General features: G+C 51.9%; 1 protein-coding gene across 1 annotated transcript in view; it reads right to left on the bottom strand.

The window, feature by feature from the left end:
• Positions 1–17,784, bottom strand: part of XXYLT1 (xyloside xylosyltransferase 1) — a 32,147-nt gene that overhangs the window by 5,188 nt on the left and 9,175 nt on the right. The window contains exon 3 of the mRNA XM_015871864.2: positions 9,913–10,045. Coding sequence (XP_015727350.1) covers positions 9,913–10,045 — 133 coding nt within the window. The remainder of the gene's footprint in view (positions 1–9,912; positions 10,046–17,784) is intronic.

Genomic DNA, 17,784 nt, shown 5'->3' with positions numbered 1-17,784 from the left:
ACACACAGCTCTCCCAGCACACAGGAAAGGCAGCCGGCAGTGCATCATGAGACCCACGCGGCAGGACGGTACCAGCCCAGCAGCAGGATGGATGGTGTGTGATGGATGGGATTCACAGGGCTGCTCTGTGAAGACCCCAATGTGACACAAGGCCAAGGCAGAGCTGGGGCCATTGGTGAGCACAAAGCTACCAGTGGTGCTGGCGTTGGGGCTCCACGTGCAGCACTGCTGGCCTTGGCAATTTGTTGCTCATGCCCCCAGCAGAGCGGCCTCCAGCGAAGGCAGGAAGGCAGCCCAGAAAATCCAGCCACCACGGGGATGAAAAGCAGCAGGAAACTGCTGGAGGAGGGGAGAGAAAAGGAAGAGAAGGCATTTCAGGCTTTTGTTAACCACTGGGCTGACCGTGGCCCCTCCAGAAGGGAGGGGAAAAATCCTTCCAAATGTGACCCTGTGCCCCTGACACTGACACAGTGCGGGGCTGTGGCTGCCAGCGTCCATCTGCAGCCCGATGCCCTGGGCTGCACGGAGAGGTCGTGCTTTGAGGAGCTTTTTATAAACAGAGCCCGAGTGTGCTAGGAAACATCTGGAGAGCAGCACTTCCAAGCATTCAAACACGGGGTCCAGATAAAAAACACTTCCACCAGGACTTCCCCTGCTGGCCCAGCACACGCTCCTGCGGTCCGGCCCCCCATGCAGATGGCCTCCCCTGCCACCAGCCTTGACAAGGCAGCCTTCAAAGCAAGGTCTCAAAGCAGCGGACACTGCCATGAAGCCAAGGCATCACCCAGAATGGGTGCCTGAGCTACCAACTCCTTTGGTTATGGGACTAAAGGCCTCCTAACCAAATGTGGGGAGGTTTCATCTGCAGCAAGCATGGCTGCAGCAGCCACCCACAGCATGCTGTGCTGCAGGACATGGCCCAGGCTCTGTCCCCAGTGCAGTAACAGAACAAGAGCATTAGTGCAGGATCATCAAAGCCACAGGGCACCAGAACAGATCATGCCCTCAGGGGCTCTGTACCATGCTGGATAAAGGCTCTTTCCTGGCTCATGCAGCCCACAGACACTGCCTGTGTGCCTCTACAAAAAGGGAGATGCTCACAGAGCTACAGCCCTGCCACACCAGCTAAAAGAACAAGTGTGAACATCTTGTTACTTCTAACTATGCAAAGAATGCAAGAGTAAGAGGTCAAGCCTTCCTAAAGGAGCCCAGTTTTTGCCATTTCAGCTGCAAACTGGGTGACACCAAGTGCAGATGGCAATGCTGTTTGAGCAGAGCCAGACCTTTGAACACTGCTTGTTCCTGAGCAGACAGATGCGCCTTTAATCCATCACCACATCCGCACAGAATTGCCACCTCCCTTCTGGTTGGTGCTGCTGTCCCTTACTGCCAATCAGAGGCACTTTTCCCAAATCATTCTCCCTTGTGTGGCCAAGAAACCTCTCTGTGACCTCCTCCTGCTCTTTGATGCACTGAACAGCCCCACAGCCCCTTCTGCAACAAAGGATGCTTCCCTTCCCCTTTGGGCACTGCCAGCACAAGCAGTCCTGCTGAAGGTTTTGTAACAAAGTGCCCTTTGTTGCTAATTGCTGATTTCCCATGTGCAAATGCTAAACCCTTTAAGGAGCTGAGGAGACAGGTTCAGTACCAGCCTGGTCCAGAGCGCCTTAGCTAAAGCTGAGCAGCTTGTGTAACCAGGAAATCCTAGCTTCACTGCCATGCAACACGGCTCGTGCAGGGATGTGCCACAGGGCCCAGCACTCAGGGTACTCATAGCTCTCCATCACCAGTTCTCACCCGGAAACAATGACAAAGTGAAGGACTGAGTACCTCAATGAGTCTCCAGTAATTCCCTGATAAATCTCTCACGTAGCACACAAACGATGCCTGTACAGCAGCGGCCTCTATCAGGATGCAGTCGGCATGCCGAGCGTTTACAAGGCTGTATTTGGAGCAGGAAATCGATGCTGGGTGATTACACTCCTGCACAGACTTAGCAGTCTGAAAACGGCCTTGCTTAAATGGCTGATTAGTAACAACTTGTGAACACGGGTCTTTATTTGGTGATTAACAGAAGCAAGTGCAATGCTTTTTGCTACCAACATGTGAAGCACATGCTGCCCTGCTTGGGGTGCTGCTGGCCAGAAACAGAGCACTGCAGCCTGCCTGCACAGAAAGGGGCTGCCTCTGAGCCCCAGGGAGCCAGGGGCACCGAGAGACCCTTGAGAGGACACTGCCAAGCAGACCGCCTGGAGCTGGCCCTGTGCACCATTCCAGAAACATCTCAGCTATGCAGCAGAGCCTCTCAATTTCCTGCTATTTGTTTGTTTGTTCCTCTATCAAAGGGCTTCAGTTCCTTGGATATTCCGTCTCCGCTAAGCACCGGTGAGAAGCCTGTAGATGCAGCTTGGCATCAGGCTGTGGCAGCCAGAGTAGCCACATCCACTTTACCATCTTCTGAGACCCTGCAGGCATCATGGCCCTGCTCCCTGGAGCACTGCAAAGCCTTTCTTCAGGTGCATAGTCACAAATACCTGTACCATGCAAACCTAAAAAGAAGAGCTGGAAGGCTGAAGGAGCGTGGAGCTGCAGGGACACACCAGGTGAGTCTCAGAGGCCATTTTTGAAGGTCCTATGGCAAGTGCAGGAAGCTCCTGCAGCAGGACACTGTGTCCCCAGGAGCAAGCTGCCCTGGCTAAGGGAGTACAGGCAATGACTACAGTCCCTGCTGGGGGGTGGCCCATCCTTGCTCTTCCTGATCCCTGCTCCGCAGGTAGGCACTTCCATGGGAAGGGACAGATGCCAGCGGTGTGATACCTCTAGACACTGAACCTGAGACATTCAGGAGTAGAAACTGAGAAACTCAGGAGTTGAAGACAAGTACAGATAAAGTAACCTCTGTGCACTCACCTGACACACTCTGGTCATGTGTGTGATGATCAACAAAAGTCCTACAGCAAAACTGCAGCAAAGTTCTCAGCCAGGGAAGAATGAGAAGCAAGGCTTCAGCTTTGGAGAATCCCAGCTGCCTTACCCACTCACACAAGTATTGTGGTTGTTGAAAAAAGGGACTGTAACACTCAGTATCTCAAAAGGGACTATAATAGTGCTAACATTATTAACAGCATTCATGCTAATCGATGCACATTTGCGGTTGTTAGATCTTGCCAAATTTATTCATTGCTTTTAAGTGACATTGCAAGTTCAGCTGGCAATAGGAGTAAGTGAAACGGGTCCTACATATTCATGATGTGCACAGATGTATGCAATGAAAACCTTTGCCTTCTTGGATTTCAGATATCAGAAAGTAATGCTGAATTCCTTAAATCAATTCTGCTGCCAATTCCTTGCAGGTTCTGCTTGTTCTGTAATTTTGGCTTTTTCTTGGTAGCAATTGCCAAAGAATTCCTAGAATCGTTTCCCCCTCACATCAAGCTACTTGCTACAGATCAATTCAATCCTCTAAATGGTTTTAAACCCAAAGTGCAGCGGGTTCTTGGCTCTGCCTCCCAGCTGTGAGCAGGCTGCCGGCAGCACAGGCGTCACTGTGCCTGGCAGAACACAGAAAGGCAAATTGCTGCCTTCTCCGACAGGACTGAGAAAGGCAGAGCTCCCTGCTCCCCAGGGGAAAAGCAGCTGGAAAAGAGAAAAGCTTGGGGCAGCCTGCCTGTATGAGGGGCCTGTGGAGCCAGGAGAGAAGGCAGGCAGGAGGAGCTGCCCTCTGGAGATGATTATTTCCTTATTCAGAAGGCTCGATCCCAAGCAGCCCTCCTGCACTCTGCTACAACTCCTCTCTGGCTTTACTTGGTGACTATTCCCACGCTTCTGTGAAGCCCTAAATATCAGGAACACCACCACCACTCTAATTGACATGTAGGGAATTCAGCAGCTCCACCTTGCTGGCAGCTGTCAACTCTGCTTTTACTTTTTAAATCCAGAGAGAGGGTACAGGATGTACTGTCTCATCACAGACATTTATCAGCGCAGTTTGGCTGCAGGATCAGCATTAGACTGCTCGCAGCCCAGGCTAACTCTTTTTCTCCTCTAAACATTTGACAAACTGACTTAATCCAGCTGCCACTAAGCTTCCAGTAAACATTAAACACCAAAGGTGGCAGGCTCCAATGTAATGGATGTCTGAGGGCTATTTTACCCCTTCTTGATGCTTTTGGTTGAGCCCTGGTTACCTTCTGGGTTATTTGTGTGGCTGTAAACCCATCTGGCTTGGAGGAGTGACAGGCTTCCCCACTCTCCAGCAGCAAAAGGGGCTGTGGTGCGGGCAGTGTGATCAGACCCTGGTAGATGCAAGCACATGCAGAAGAGCACAACCAAGACCTGTGAGACTGAGCACACAACACAGCTACAGCAGCTCCTGCATGACCACAGTATGAAAAAACACTTCTCACCCCTTTGACTCCTATGAAAAAACACCCTATTTGAGCTCTCCCTAGGTTTTAGGCAGAAGCAAAGACAAACGACCTTGCAGCTATAAAAGGATTCAAGTGTCAGTCCTTTGTAGTCAGTAGGTGTCCTTTGATGTAGACATTCTTTCCTGCAAGAAAAACTTCTTTAATTTCCAGCATTGCTGATTTCCAAGATGCTTTTGTCTTTAATATCTTTTTGTCATCAGGGCCAGCAGTGGCAATCTCACCAAGGAGGAGAAACAGAGACAGCAGGAACCTCCCCGGCCCCAGCAGCACCTTGGACATGGGAAGGTCTGAGACCTTTCAAGAGGCAGCAGAACCCAATAGTCCCTGCCAGGCTATGCCAGGAGGGGACCTCAGCATCTCAGCTGCTGGGACATTTGCAGCACCAGCTCCCAGAGACAAACTACATCCATGGGCCCCCCTGCTGCCCCCTGGCTGGACATCCCCACTGGCTGAAGTGAAGAGGCTGGGATGGCCATTGGATGAGAGCGAGGAACCTGGCTGGTGTGCTGAGCTGGGGTCAGTCTGAGGCTGCTGAGAGCTGCAGTGTCATCACTAGCACTGTCCTGCTTCATCTGAAGTGCCAGCAGGGTGATCTACAACCAGGAAATTCAACAGGAATCAGGTTCAAGCTTTCTGTAATCGGAGAGTTTAAAGAACATTTCTGGGAGTGCCACAATGGTTCCCAGCTCCATTTCAGCTACAATGCTGCTTTGACACTGCAGGGCTTTTCCCTGAGACCTGCCAGCACCCAGTCACCACACCCAGGGACAAGTGCTGAGCCCAGGGCTAGCAGGAGGCCCTGGGGGGACCACAGGGTGGGGAGGAGGGGGACAGGCTGCAGCAGCACCCTCATTCAGGAGCCTTGGCTGTGTCTCAATAGAGACCTCTGCTGCACCTGTGGGACAGCCCCAAGCCCAGCTGCTGCAGCCCTTGTCCCTGCAGACCCTGCCTTCTCAGGGGTCTCGTGTGTGCTGCCAGGCTGCTCTTCAGACCACAAACACATCTGGTACATGTCCTGGGGACAGTGACTTGCTTGTCCATCTGACAACCTGCTGGCATGATGCATATGCAACATCTGCCCCTATGTTTCTTAGCAGGGCTGCCAACGCCAGAGCACAAGAGAGTCTGGGTTTCAAAATTTGTTCAGAATCTGGCATTGAAGCCCCAGCACAACATAAATATTTAACAAGAGCATCATCACCTGCCCTCTGCAGTCTGGTGAGCAGGTCGCTGCCAGCACACTTCAGTAGCTGAAATGCTGCAGGGGACAACAGGATTTAAAATTAAGATGATGACTGTGCAGAAGCACTTCCTTGCATAGAGAACCTTTTGGATCAGACGAATATCAGATGCAGATTTTAATCTTTCCACCAAAATCTCCCTCAGCGAAGAATGAGGTCCCAGTCCTGGCCACAGCCAGGATCCCATAGAGGCAGGCACAAGAGCAGCTGTCTGCTAGTGCTGTGAAGACACTCTGTCTGCATCCTGAGGGAGCAGGAGCCAGATGAAAGCTTGCAGACATCCAGGAGCCTAGAACACCACACCACCACAATCAACGTGCTAGACTCCTTTGGAACAGGGCACAATTGTAGGTACTCAGCCCCTTGCAGGCTGAAGCTCTGCCTCTGCAACAACTAAATCCTTGCATGTGCATTGCAGGAGGGCCAGGAGATCTCGTTGCTCACAGAAACACATTTGTCCAAGACAAACAGCACCCGGGCATTGTTTCAGCATGAGTCAACTGAATGGAAACACTCCAGTGCCATCCTGTTTTGCTGTCTGGAGGTTTCCCCTACCTCCAGGATGTGCCGGCAGGCTCTGGGACATTTCCTATCTGCTGTTCTCTCACTGCCCTGTTTCCTGTAAGCATTTGCATCCCGTGCTGCGTGCACCCCTGTCCCAGAAGTGAAGCACTGTGCAAGTCCCAGCCACTGCCTGGAAAGCACAGCATGCACTGGCAGCAAACAGGCAGCTGGATAGAACAGAATTGCTTCTCAGAAGGCGCTGTATCATTCACACAAAAAATGCCTCTGTGTACACAGCTACATCCTCTGGTGGGCCAAATAGGTAACAAGCATTAAGACTGCGCATCAACCAGTGACCCAGTTGATCTCTGTTCAACTTCCCATCACTATGTAAGGCATGGGAAGAAGGCACACTGCCCTTTTACAGGCAGGAAATGGCTCACCAAGGCCCGGAGGTGTCAGTCCAATGCTCCGTCAGCAGCAAAAGCTCAGGGAAGCTCTGAGCTCCTGCACAAGCAGGGGAAGGTGTCACACAAGCAGAGCTGGGTGCACAGAAAGCTGCCTAAGTGGGGAGGGAAAGATGAGAGGGTACCAAGAGCCCAGCAGTGCTCCCCCACATCCTGGCTGATGCTCCCAACCTGCATGGTAAATCACAGGGCTGGAGCTGGCACCTCTGCTTCACACCTAGGGCATGTTTTTATCTTGCTAGAAGTGTAAAAATTCCAGAGTTTTACAGAGTCACTCACGCCTTGTCAGCTCGCTTTGCTGTCTGGAAGCCCTTGGAGGAAGGAGGTGTGAGCCCCCATTGCAGAGGTCCTGTTGGGGGGAGGCTCGCCCCTCCCAAGGTGACCTGCTGACACGAAATACCAGGGACTTGTTTGCACATGGAGAACAAAACACCACAACAAGGAAAACACAACATGGCCCAAAGTGACCCAGAACATCAAAACTGCACCGAAAGAACGTTCAGCCCCAAAACATAGCCTGGGAGGGCTGTTATTCCTGGGCTCATTTGTACCCCCTGCTTGCAACAAGGGTCGTGGAGCACAGGGTCAACTCAGGTCAGGTATTTGCTAACAACATGGCTCAGCCCTGCCTTGTCCGTGCTGTGCTGCAGACCTCCCCCTCAGCCCAGCACCCTGCAGCTTAACTCAGCACCCCCAGGGTTACCCTTTGTACATCCCAGGAGCTGGCCATCATCCCCACTCAATAACATACGGAAATAACACAAGGCTGATCCGTGCACAGGCAGAAACATGGAGCAATAACACCTCAAACTAATTGCAGGCAAACAGATGCTTACTTTACCCCGCTTGCTTAACTCTTACAAGCTATGCTGCTAACAAATGGGACCTGCCCTGTTGGGCAAGGCAGGCATAAGCTCACAATCTGACACAGCCCCACTGTAGTGCTCAGCTGAAGCTGTTCTCTGTATTCTACTTTAAGCTCTAACAATTGGATGTAATTAGCTGGGACTGGATTTACCATTCTGGGCACCAAAATCCTGCCAGGGGACCCAAAGCGGATACAGGAGCCCTCTGTGCTCTGGGTGTGGTGTTGCACTGTGGAGCACTCAGTACCTGCAGTCCACTTGGTTCTAGCTCACTGCCAAGCCCACGAGCCAGGAGGAGCACAGAGATGTCATCTTCTTCTTTCTGAAGTAGGAACAACCAGAAATGCTCTCCTGAGTATGCTGATGATTTGGCTTGGGCTTCTAGGAAACAATGACGAACAGCTACATGGGACATCAGCAGTGGAGCAAGGCTCTCAGAATGGAGACGCCAGGATGAAACTCATATCCCAGTAACATCCTCCCACAGGGCCCCATCTGCCCCCATTCTGCACAGCCCAGTGCAGAGGGATGGCTCTCGGTTTTGCAAGCAGGCTGTCCCACACCAGGCCTAAAGAGGAGCACACTGCATCTTCTGCTAAATCACATTTGCTCCAAGCTCAGCCCTTGCCCAAGAGTTATGCTGGATATGTCTTAGGACGTTCACTTATTGATCTCATTACTGGGGCTTCCAGTAAGGAAAGAAAAGACAGAGAGAGCTCTTAAGCTTTTTTATCTTTCTCTGAGAACATTTCCATTAGGATTAGCAAATCTAGCCCAGCCATCTCAGACACTCAAACTCAGCTCAGATGAAAAGTCATTAAGGCACCCTGAGTTCATGATCTGACTCACTCTGGATTGAAATAAAACCGAGGTTCATCCTTGGAACAACACAAGTTAAAACAAATTCTGTAAGTAACAGCCTGGAAATATCTGATCCCACTCAGCACAGCACCTGCTCAAATATGAACCCTTCTCCTGTCTTTCTCTCTTTGAGGCCCAGAACATCCTGTAATGTTTGAAGATTATTCCACATTCACCCACCCCTCTAACTCAGTCTGTGCCGCATGTGGCTGCGCAGGGACAAGGTGAGTGGCAGCAGGTGGAGTTAATAAGAGGCACCAGGCTGGGGCAGAAGGCTGTGCCCAACTTCTGCTACAGGTGTGCTCTGGCAACAAAACAGTGTGAGCCATCAGGAGCCACACCAGCCCGTGCAGGGCACTGCAGCTCCCAGCAGCCCTAGGAGAGCCCCTTTGCCTCTCACTGATTCTGCCAAGTATCTGTGTGTGAACAGAAAATGCCCCTCCAGATCTCCTAGCTGGGATTTTGTCTAGCGCACGTCTCACACCAGACACAGACAGCACTAAATAAACCCTCGAGCACAGCTGGAATGAATCCACTGTGAGCACATTCAGAAAGCAGGCAGCCTGCCTCTGCCAGGCAGCTCCAGAGCTGTGCATGAACAATGGAGCAGCACCAGAACACTGCAAATAGCTGAGCCAGAATTGCCTGCTGCTTCTGAGAGGCTGAAGGTCTGTTCTGGGAGTGAAGAAGTCCCAAAGCTCCTACAGCTCTGGGAGAAATCTCAACATTTGCATGGCACAACATGGGTCTATCTGCATGCTCACAAACCCAGGTCATCAAGAATTATCCCTGCTAGGCTTCTCTGGGTGTACAACTCTTCAATAAAATGTGCACAGCAACTGAAAACAGCACCCACCCATTACTAACCTGACAAGACAAGCACAGGGTCAAACAATGAAGGACTATCTACGTGGTAGGACCCATCTCTCCAGTGTGCTGGTCATTTTTGGCACTTGCCAGAAGATTTCTCATAGGTAGCTCAAAACATTGTATGAGAGTCAATGATAAAGGAACGCAGGCTGCTCCACCTAAATGTCACGCCAGAGGGATTCCCCAGACGCTATTTCAAATACTTTGTGGAAAACATGAGTGGAAATCTAAGTATGGCCGAAACGTGTTGGTGCTGGGTCTGCCTACAACAGGAGGTGTCCCTGCTGCTTGGGCAGGGCAGCGATACTCACAGCCCAAACCTCTGAGCCCCAACACACAGATCGATGTGCCAAGCTTCAGTCAGAGCACCCGAACAAGAACAGCTGGCCAAACACACCTCTAACAGGTATGTGATGAATCTATTTATGGATTAGGCACTTGTTATCAGGAACTTGGCTCGGAAAGCCTTGTGGCAGTGTGGGAGAACAAGGAAATCACACCACACTGAACAATTTGTTCAGACTGGCCTGGAAGTTTCAGATTAAATTCCTCTGCAGGGATTACAGCAGAAATACTGTTTCTCCCCAGATTTTGTTCCAAAGACTGATCAGAGTTGAACAGAAGACATGAAAGCCCCCATCCCCACACTTGCACCCTGGGCACACGGCTGTACCTGTACACTGGCTGCATTTCTCTGGCAATCCCAATGACTGCTCCCTCCTGGAAGTTGTTGAACTCCTCAAACAGGTCGCGGATGTTGGCCTTGTACTTCAGGTCCAAGTCTACCTGGATGATCTGCGTTATTTCTGAAAGCACAAAAGAGGAAAAATGAGTAATGTGAGACAAAGCCTTAACCAGCAGTTAGCAGCGGTGGTGCAATGAATCGCACCCAATGGGGATTTGGTGAGCTCAGCACAGACTCAGCTGATTCAGGGCAGCAGCAATCCAGACATAACCTATAGCTCCAGCTACCAGCCTTCTGCCATCACCAAGGCATTCACTGCTTTGTTACTGTACTGTTCACTACTTTGTACTGCCTTCCTTCAGAAACACTCCTGGTGCCTTTCTGCTTCCACTAACCCCTTCCTTTTTTCCAGAAGTTTTCCACACGACTGAAAAAAGCAAGAGGGAACTTTAACTCCATCTCCACAGCAGTTACTGTCTCCTCTTCTAGAACTGCTCCTGCAGACAGCCACGCCACATCCCACATGCACCTTACACTACAAACACAACGAGTGTTTCCCAGCTCCAGCCCACGCAGCCACTCCAGATCAAAGCACCTGAGTGATTCCCATGGCCACCCTGGTAGGTAACAGGACAGCTATTTCTGTGCTGTGACAGCCAGGAGAACCTTGGTCAGGATGCTTTGCACTCAGTGCTAACTGGATTACAGCCTGTCAGCCCTTCTCAGCCCCACTTACCATACAGAGGTGCCATGACAGCTTTCTGTAGGCCAGATGGGCCTTTTACAATGGTTTTCCTAGTAATTACAAAATAAAGGCCTCCTTCCTCCTGGCAAGTACTTCCAGGTAGAAGGATGTCACCCTGCATGTCACCATGTCAAACATCCTCCCCCCACCAGGCTTGTGGGGCTGCAACATCTGTGAGCATCCCCCGAGTCAGTGCAGCTGGTGCTCTAGGAGAGCAGGGCACAGACATCTCCACGGTTCCTGTGGCTCTGCCCATGCTGTAGCTTCACACTACTGTGGTTCTTCACCCACTGCTTCCCAGTGTGGGGACAGGCTGCCTACTGTCGCTGTGCTGCTGGCAGCACCACAAAATGGCTCTGTCTTCAGCTTCCAACACAACTGTTGGGACTGGAGACCATGAGAGCCATCAGGCACACGCTGCTGTCTTCCAGCACAGGAACGTAACTCTTCCATCTCAAATGCATTCATCACTTCATGTTTGTGTTCCAGCCAAACACTGGGCTGTACAGCAGCTCTGAATTTTTTGTAAATCCTGCATTAATCCCAAGCTCTCAGCAATTGGCTGCATCTAACACGCTGTCCGCATTTAAGATGGAAAAAGCCCCATGAGGTTAAGGAAGAAATATACTGCTTAGTCTGTGAAGTATCAAAGCAGAAATATAAATCAAGGAGAAATAGTATCTAAGCTACAATCCAGGCTGTATCTCAATTTGCTTTTTTAACCATTCATCATTCGCTATTTGCTGAAGGGGAAGGCCATGCTCACTTCATCCCACAGAATGGCAATCCCCAGGCCTACCTCGTGTTTACCACCACCGTAATCCTCTGTTTGCAAAGATTTAAAACCCAGGCGTAGTAATTCACCACAGGCTAAAGCAGGTCTCGACCCGAAAGCAATTTCCCTCAGCCTTCCTAACTGCCTTTGAAATTGCTAGCACAATTTGAGCAGATGAACAGGCAGAGCAGAGGATTTCTGAAACAGGGAACGAGATCTGGATCCCAAATACTCAAATCTAATTCCCTGGTAAAGGTTTTCCTGAACTAAGCACAAACCTCCTGAGCAGTCCATAGCACAGCAGTGCAAAACCTCAAATCTATAGCACCACTGCCCTCAAGCACATCCAGACCTGGTCACACAGCCACAGCTCGCAACTTGTCCTCATGTGAGGGGCAAAGACAGAACTGCTGGATGTAGCAGGAGCCTCCAGATCTCACCTGAAAGTTATCAAACCTGCAGCTTGAGCCCAGGAGAAAGACATCTCTAGCATGATACAGCACAAGCTCAGCCTGAACAGGGAGGGGAGCCGGAGATGTCCGAGTGCTGCAGGGCCAGGGGAATGCTCTGGGCACCATTCCCAGCCCCGGCCATGGCAGGGAGCGTTCCAGCACAGCTCACCCCAGTGCGCAGCAGCCTTCAGCTGGCTCATCGGGTTTCAATTAAACCAACCACAAGGCACGTCATCTGATTGTTCTCCAAAATTACAGATGAGCACTAACTGCAATTAATCACAACCAAGAACGAAAGCTAAGCTTGGGGGGAAGCTCTCAGTCCCCGACTCCTCCATTTTCCCATCCCTGCCTGCTACAGCACCAGCACCCTGCCCTGGTCCCCATGCTGGGCTGGCAAAACCCTGCAGGGAAAAGCCAACAAATTAGAGCACAGAGTACTTTTCCTCCTTCTTTTTCACTCCTATTTTTTTTTTTTAAAGGCAAGCATTAACTGAGCATTAACTGCAACACTGAGACAAAGATGAACGCAGGCAACACTAACCACTGTGTTGCCAGATGCAGCTCGCACGAACAGATTAATGGCTGAGATGAGCTCTCTGCAAGCGCTGCCTGTGACTGGCAAGGGGCCAGGCACTAATATTCATGATTTATCACTGTGTTTTGTCCTTACACCAAACACTTCACCCTGACTGCTATACGGGGGGGGGGGGGGGGGAAGAATCACATGCTCTCCTTCTCTTTGGCACAAATTGCTTGGAGGAGTCCAGCTGGAAATGTGCAAAAACAATGACAGTGTTTTGCTCAGAAACTCAGTTTTCTAACTTTGCCATGATGTATTTTACCCTTTGCTCCATTCAACCGTGGCTCTTCCAGCCACTGTGCATAAAGGGGAGTTAAACTACTCAAAGCGGAGGAGATCTCCATTAGCAGAGACAGTTTAATGACACAGGCTGACCCCAGCTAAAACCTGTAATATCTTACTGCAGCCTCATAACAGTAGGCAGAAGCTTGCTCACACTCCCACCAAGCCATGGCCTTGCAGGCTGGGACACACTGGCCCACAAGGACGGCTGCAGAGCTGACTCAGCACCCAATGCCTGGCTTTGCTATGCTGACTGGAACCTTCCAGCTCACAGCCTCTCTCCAGCTGCTGGAAGACTGGCTTAAGGAATGCCTGATCCCAGAGCAGGGCTTGCTGTGCTACAAGCTGCTGCGCTCCTGCTGTGCAGGAGTGAGCCAGCAGCAGTGCCCAAGACATCTCATACTGGTGCTTGGCTGTCAGAGAAGAAGGGGGAATCAGTGCTATTCCAAAGCAGAAGAGATGCTGGTACAGAGCCTCTCTCGTGTGCACTCCCTCTTTCCCCTGTGAGCCTCAGCAGAGCAAAGGGACACAGACAGGGGTCACTTCCAGGAGTGCTGGCATATCCAGAGTGCTCCCCCAGGACCTGGCACAGGGGTGCAGGCATGAGGACAAGTGCTGGATGCATACCCAGGGTACGCGAGTTGCTCTGAGCAGTGCCAGGAGCACCTCTGGCAGGAAGCAGCTTCTGGAACAAGTCTGATGCAACGCATCCCTCAAGAGCAAATCACTCTCCTCGAAAAAAGGCAATTTACCCTGAGTAATTGAGTGAATGTGCCTGGCAGCTGAGGTACACAGGAGGAGGAGCTGCTTTGGCTGTTCTAGATGGAGCCTGAAGGATGCTCCTTGGCTGTGCCAGCCCAGCTGCACACAAGGGCAATGCACCTTCCCAAGCTGCCTGCTCTCCACACTCCATTGCAGTAGTGTGCCTGAGCAGAACCGTGTGGCTGAAATATCTGTTCAAGACTGAGTCTTATTATTCACCTGCTCACAGAAGGACCATGGCTCCACCAGGTTGTGGATTACGACTTCAAGCGATATACAAGTCAGGCTCATAAGGGGTGATCTTTGCTCTTCACACACCAGATACTACCAGCCAAGCGCACAACCAAGGCAACCTGGGCCATGGGCTCTTACCTGCAATGCCTGGTCTGAGTACTCCCAGATCTGCCCAAACCACCATGTTACTCCATGCTCCTTTCCAACACCTGTGGCATCACCAATAGCACACAGCCCCAGCTGGTACTAGCCAAGTACTCCTGGTATATACTGTAGGGCCTATGACATGCTAATCAAGGGAAAAATGTGCAGTGAGGGCACACGGCAGCAGCACACAACAGTCTCCCTGAACCTTCTTCGCATCACAGCAGCAACCTATAGGTGGAGGCTGGTGCCTCGACCTGCTGCCCTACAAAGCAGAAGAGGTGAGATCAAGCTGACATCCCTGATTCCCAATGGTGCCCTGCCAACCTGCCCTGGCTGGCTGCATGACCCAAGCAGACACGGTGGTGGGCAGGGATAGACAGTGCTGGCTGCAAACAACTCGGACCTCTCTGCAATGAGAGCAGCGGCTGCAGCCAGCAGTGACACCACCCAGCCAAAGGACAGGAGTGTCCCCTGCTGGCTGCCCTGGTTCTCAGAGCAGGGGTCTGCAAATGCTAGGCACATCGAGACAGCCACTTCTTCACTATTTTCCAGTGCTTTGAGTTTGTCTCTGACTCTGCTGATTTTTGTCAGCCAGAAGTTACTCTCCTATCAGACAGAAGCTCCCTGTTCCTGTGCAGCTTGGGGCACACGGTTCCTCACACCACCTGCAGGCATTGCACTGTGCCTGCACACTTGGTCCAGGTCCTGGCGTGCCCAGATGCAAAGGCAGAGCTTGGCTCTGGATGGGTTGGATGAGTCTGTCTGTTAGCCCAGCAAAGCCAAACCATGGGCCCAGCCTCAAATGAGGGCAAGCCCTTCACAGGCTGGCTGCACTCAGTCCTGACCTCGTCAGCACCACACAACTCTGCAGAGCTGCTACGCTGGCTGTGAAACCCAGATCCTCCAGTGGCTCAGGGGGGCACATAGCCAAGAGAAATACTTCCCTCACAGGCAGTGCCAAGACCGGACGTGGGCACACTGAATGGCAAGGCCATCAGCTGCTGAGAGCCTCCTATCATAGCTGCTGCAGTGTACAAGGGCAATGCAGTGCCAAGTGGAGATGTCAGAGCCACAGTCAGCCAGATGTGGCCACACACTGCTTGCTTACATAGACACGCTCCACTCCTCTGCATGCCCTTTGTTAGAGGCTTCCTTTGTTTGACTCACCCTGCACTCCTGCTTGATCCCCGTCAGCTTTCCCTCTGCTGTCACAGAGCTGCAAGCGCTTCCTGTTTTGTTGCGTGCTCCCCTTCCAGGCCTTATTTTCTTGGCAGATGAAGTCTGCTCCTCCACTTCCAGTCTTCATCACCGCTGCCGCCAGTGAGCCCCACCCCGGGGCAGGCAGCAAGGCTGGGGTGAGCGTATGTGTGTGGGGATGTGACCCACTGCCAGCCCCATCGCATCTGGGGTACAAGCAGGGAGTGCATCTAGTGTTGCTCTGCAGCTCGTCTCCCCCCGAAATAAACAGCCCAGAAAACCTGCTTCAGTGGGGCTGGCCAGCCTGGCTTTTGACCTCCTGGTTCAAGGCTGGCCCTCTCGGGGCCTTCCAGCCATGACGAGAGCAGGAGCATCTTGCAGCATCCTTCCAGTCTGCTCTGCCTGCCCTTCTCCTTGGGGCCCTGCCTCTCAGCAGCCCCCAGCCATGTTCCTGCCTCCCTGCCTGGCTCAGAGAGCAGCAGGAGGGCGAAGGGCAGATGCACACTTCCAAGTACAGAGCCAAGAGCATGCAGGAGTCAAAGGAGGACGTTTCCAGGCAGGCAGAAGAGCCCCGGCTGGCTAACAATGCCATTAAGCAGATTTCTCTAACACCTATTATGCACCCAGTGGAGCAGAACAGCAGCTCCTTCACAGCAATTCCTGCCTATCAGCTAATTAAAAAATTAGGCTGTCTGCCAGCGAGATGACAAACCCCTGCTACACACACAGCAGCACTGGCACAGCACAGCAGCTCAGCAGCTCCAGCCAGCAGCCCCAGCACTGGGGCAGGCAGCAGCTTGGCTCAGCAGCCAGCAGCGTGCTGTAGAAGCCCTGGGGCAGCCCACACATGAGCTGAAGTGTTGGGCAGAGCAGCAGGGACCCAGCAGCATTGCTCCACTTGCCCAGTGCCTCCTTCCCTGCTCCTGCATCCTGCCTGCCTCCAACTCAAGGGACAGCATTTACATACCCCAGAACCATGGCTGTGCCAGGGGCACCCTGCAGCAATCAGGGTGTAGCCGTCACACTGCACGCTGTGTATTTATTACACAGTGCCACTGGAGGAGGAGCACGAAGACATTTCTTGGAGCTGGAGTTAGAGCAGCGGGAAACCTTATAATCAGACAAAATAAGGTTTAATTCCAGGTTGCCATAGATGATAAAGCAGCATGGATGGCAAGCTGTAAAGTAATGGGCGGGTGAGACGGAAAGGGAAACCAAAAAGATACAATAAAAGCAGCAAGATAAATGATATCACATCTTAACGGTGGGGGAGGGTGCTGCAGAGCCACAGGTACTATCTGCTTCTTCTTGCAAAACCCTACAAAGCTGAGGCAGAGCCACCAGTGAGACCTGAGGGCCAGCAGTGCCCTCTCCCCAGCTGGCCTGACTCTGAGCAGGGCTGGGATTTCAGCGCAGGGTGAGTCCCAGCAGCTCCTATGCTCTTTCTCTGCATAACTCTCTCTTGGACTGACCAGGATGAAGCTTCCAGCACCCCCCTGCCACCCACCAAAACAGCTGCCCCGGACAGGCCAACACAAACCCCTGTATCTCCACAGGAGGTGAAATCACTGCACATGCCTGCCCCGGCCTGACAGATCTAGGACACCCCAAATAACGGATGCCAGCACTACAGTGAGGGGCAGCCGATGGAAGTAACGAGAAGTGACACTCCCTGAGGGGCTGTGGTTGTACTGGGCTGAGTGGGGATGGTGCTGTGGGACATGGGCACTGGGGCTGCCCTGCACCGCTGTCCCAAAGCTGGATCTGTGATTTGGGAGCTGTGAAGCACTGGAGATGGCTCCAGCACAGACCAACATTTTCTACGTCCCTTACCAACATCTCTGCTCCCAATAAGCATCGCCAGGCCCAGAGCATCTGGGATGCAGGCACTTCAGCACTGCTGCATCACTGGATGCCTTAACACAGCATAGCTCAGCAGAGATAGCAGCTCTCCCAGTAGCAAAAGGCCAGTTGTGAAGTGCTCTGAAAATGCTCATTTATTAAAATTTAATAGTCACTGAATTATGCAGGTGACTGGACAGCACAGAAGGCGTTGCTGCATAGCTGACAGGAGGACAAGGAGTTCATGCTGCTGCCTGCCTCTGCATTAGAGACGTTTAATGCTTGTCTCTGTGTGTGACACAGATTATCACCCCATAACTTCCTGCAAACAGGTGCTTGAGCAAGGAACCAGCACCTGCATGGAGTTACCTGCATTCCAGGGACAAAGAAAGACCTGCAGACCCACTTGGGCACTCCTGCATTGCAGCTGCAATTGCAAATCCTCATACACAGATCTATATTTTACAAGAACAAAGTATAACATTTTCGGGACAGTACAACCCTGCTTTCACAGAACTACATTAACAGAAGACAACTGTGTTTGCTATTCCTAATGTTCTTGCTTATAACATTCCTCCTGGACCCTGTCCTCCATGGCTTGATGGAAAGGCTGCCCACCTTCCCTATTGCCTCTTATTAACTGCAGGGAGTGCTTTAACACCTGGCCAGGCTTGTGCCTTACCTCTGGGCACTGAAATGCTACCAATGCAGCTGTGGGATCCTGCTGCTGCCTGCCTTCCTGCAGGGGTTGTAGTCACTGCTGCCGCCAGATGATGCAGCACAGTTCGGTGCAGCCTTCCCACCCTGCCCTTTGCCCTCTCCCCAGCTCAGCTCTGTGGGA

The sequence above is a fragment of the Coturnix japonica genome, chromosome 9 (genome assembly GCF_001577835.2).
Source record: "Coturnix japonica isolate 7356 chromosome 9, Coturnix japonica 2.1, whole genome shotgun sequence".
Lineage (NCBI taxonomy): Eukaryota > Metazoa > Chordata > Aves > Galliformes > Phasianidae > Coturnix > Coturnix japonica.
This window is presented reverse-complemented; position numbering and strand designations above follow the sequence as displayed.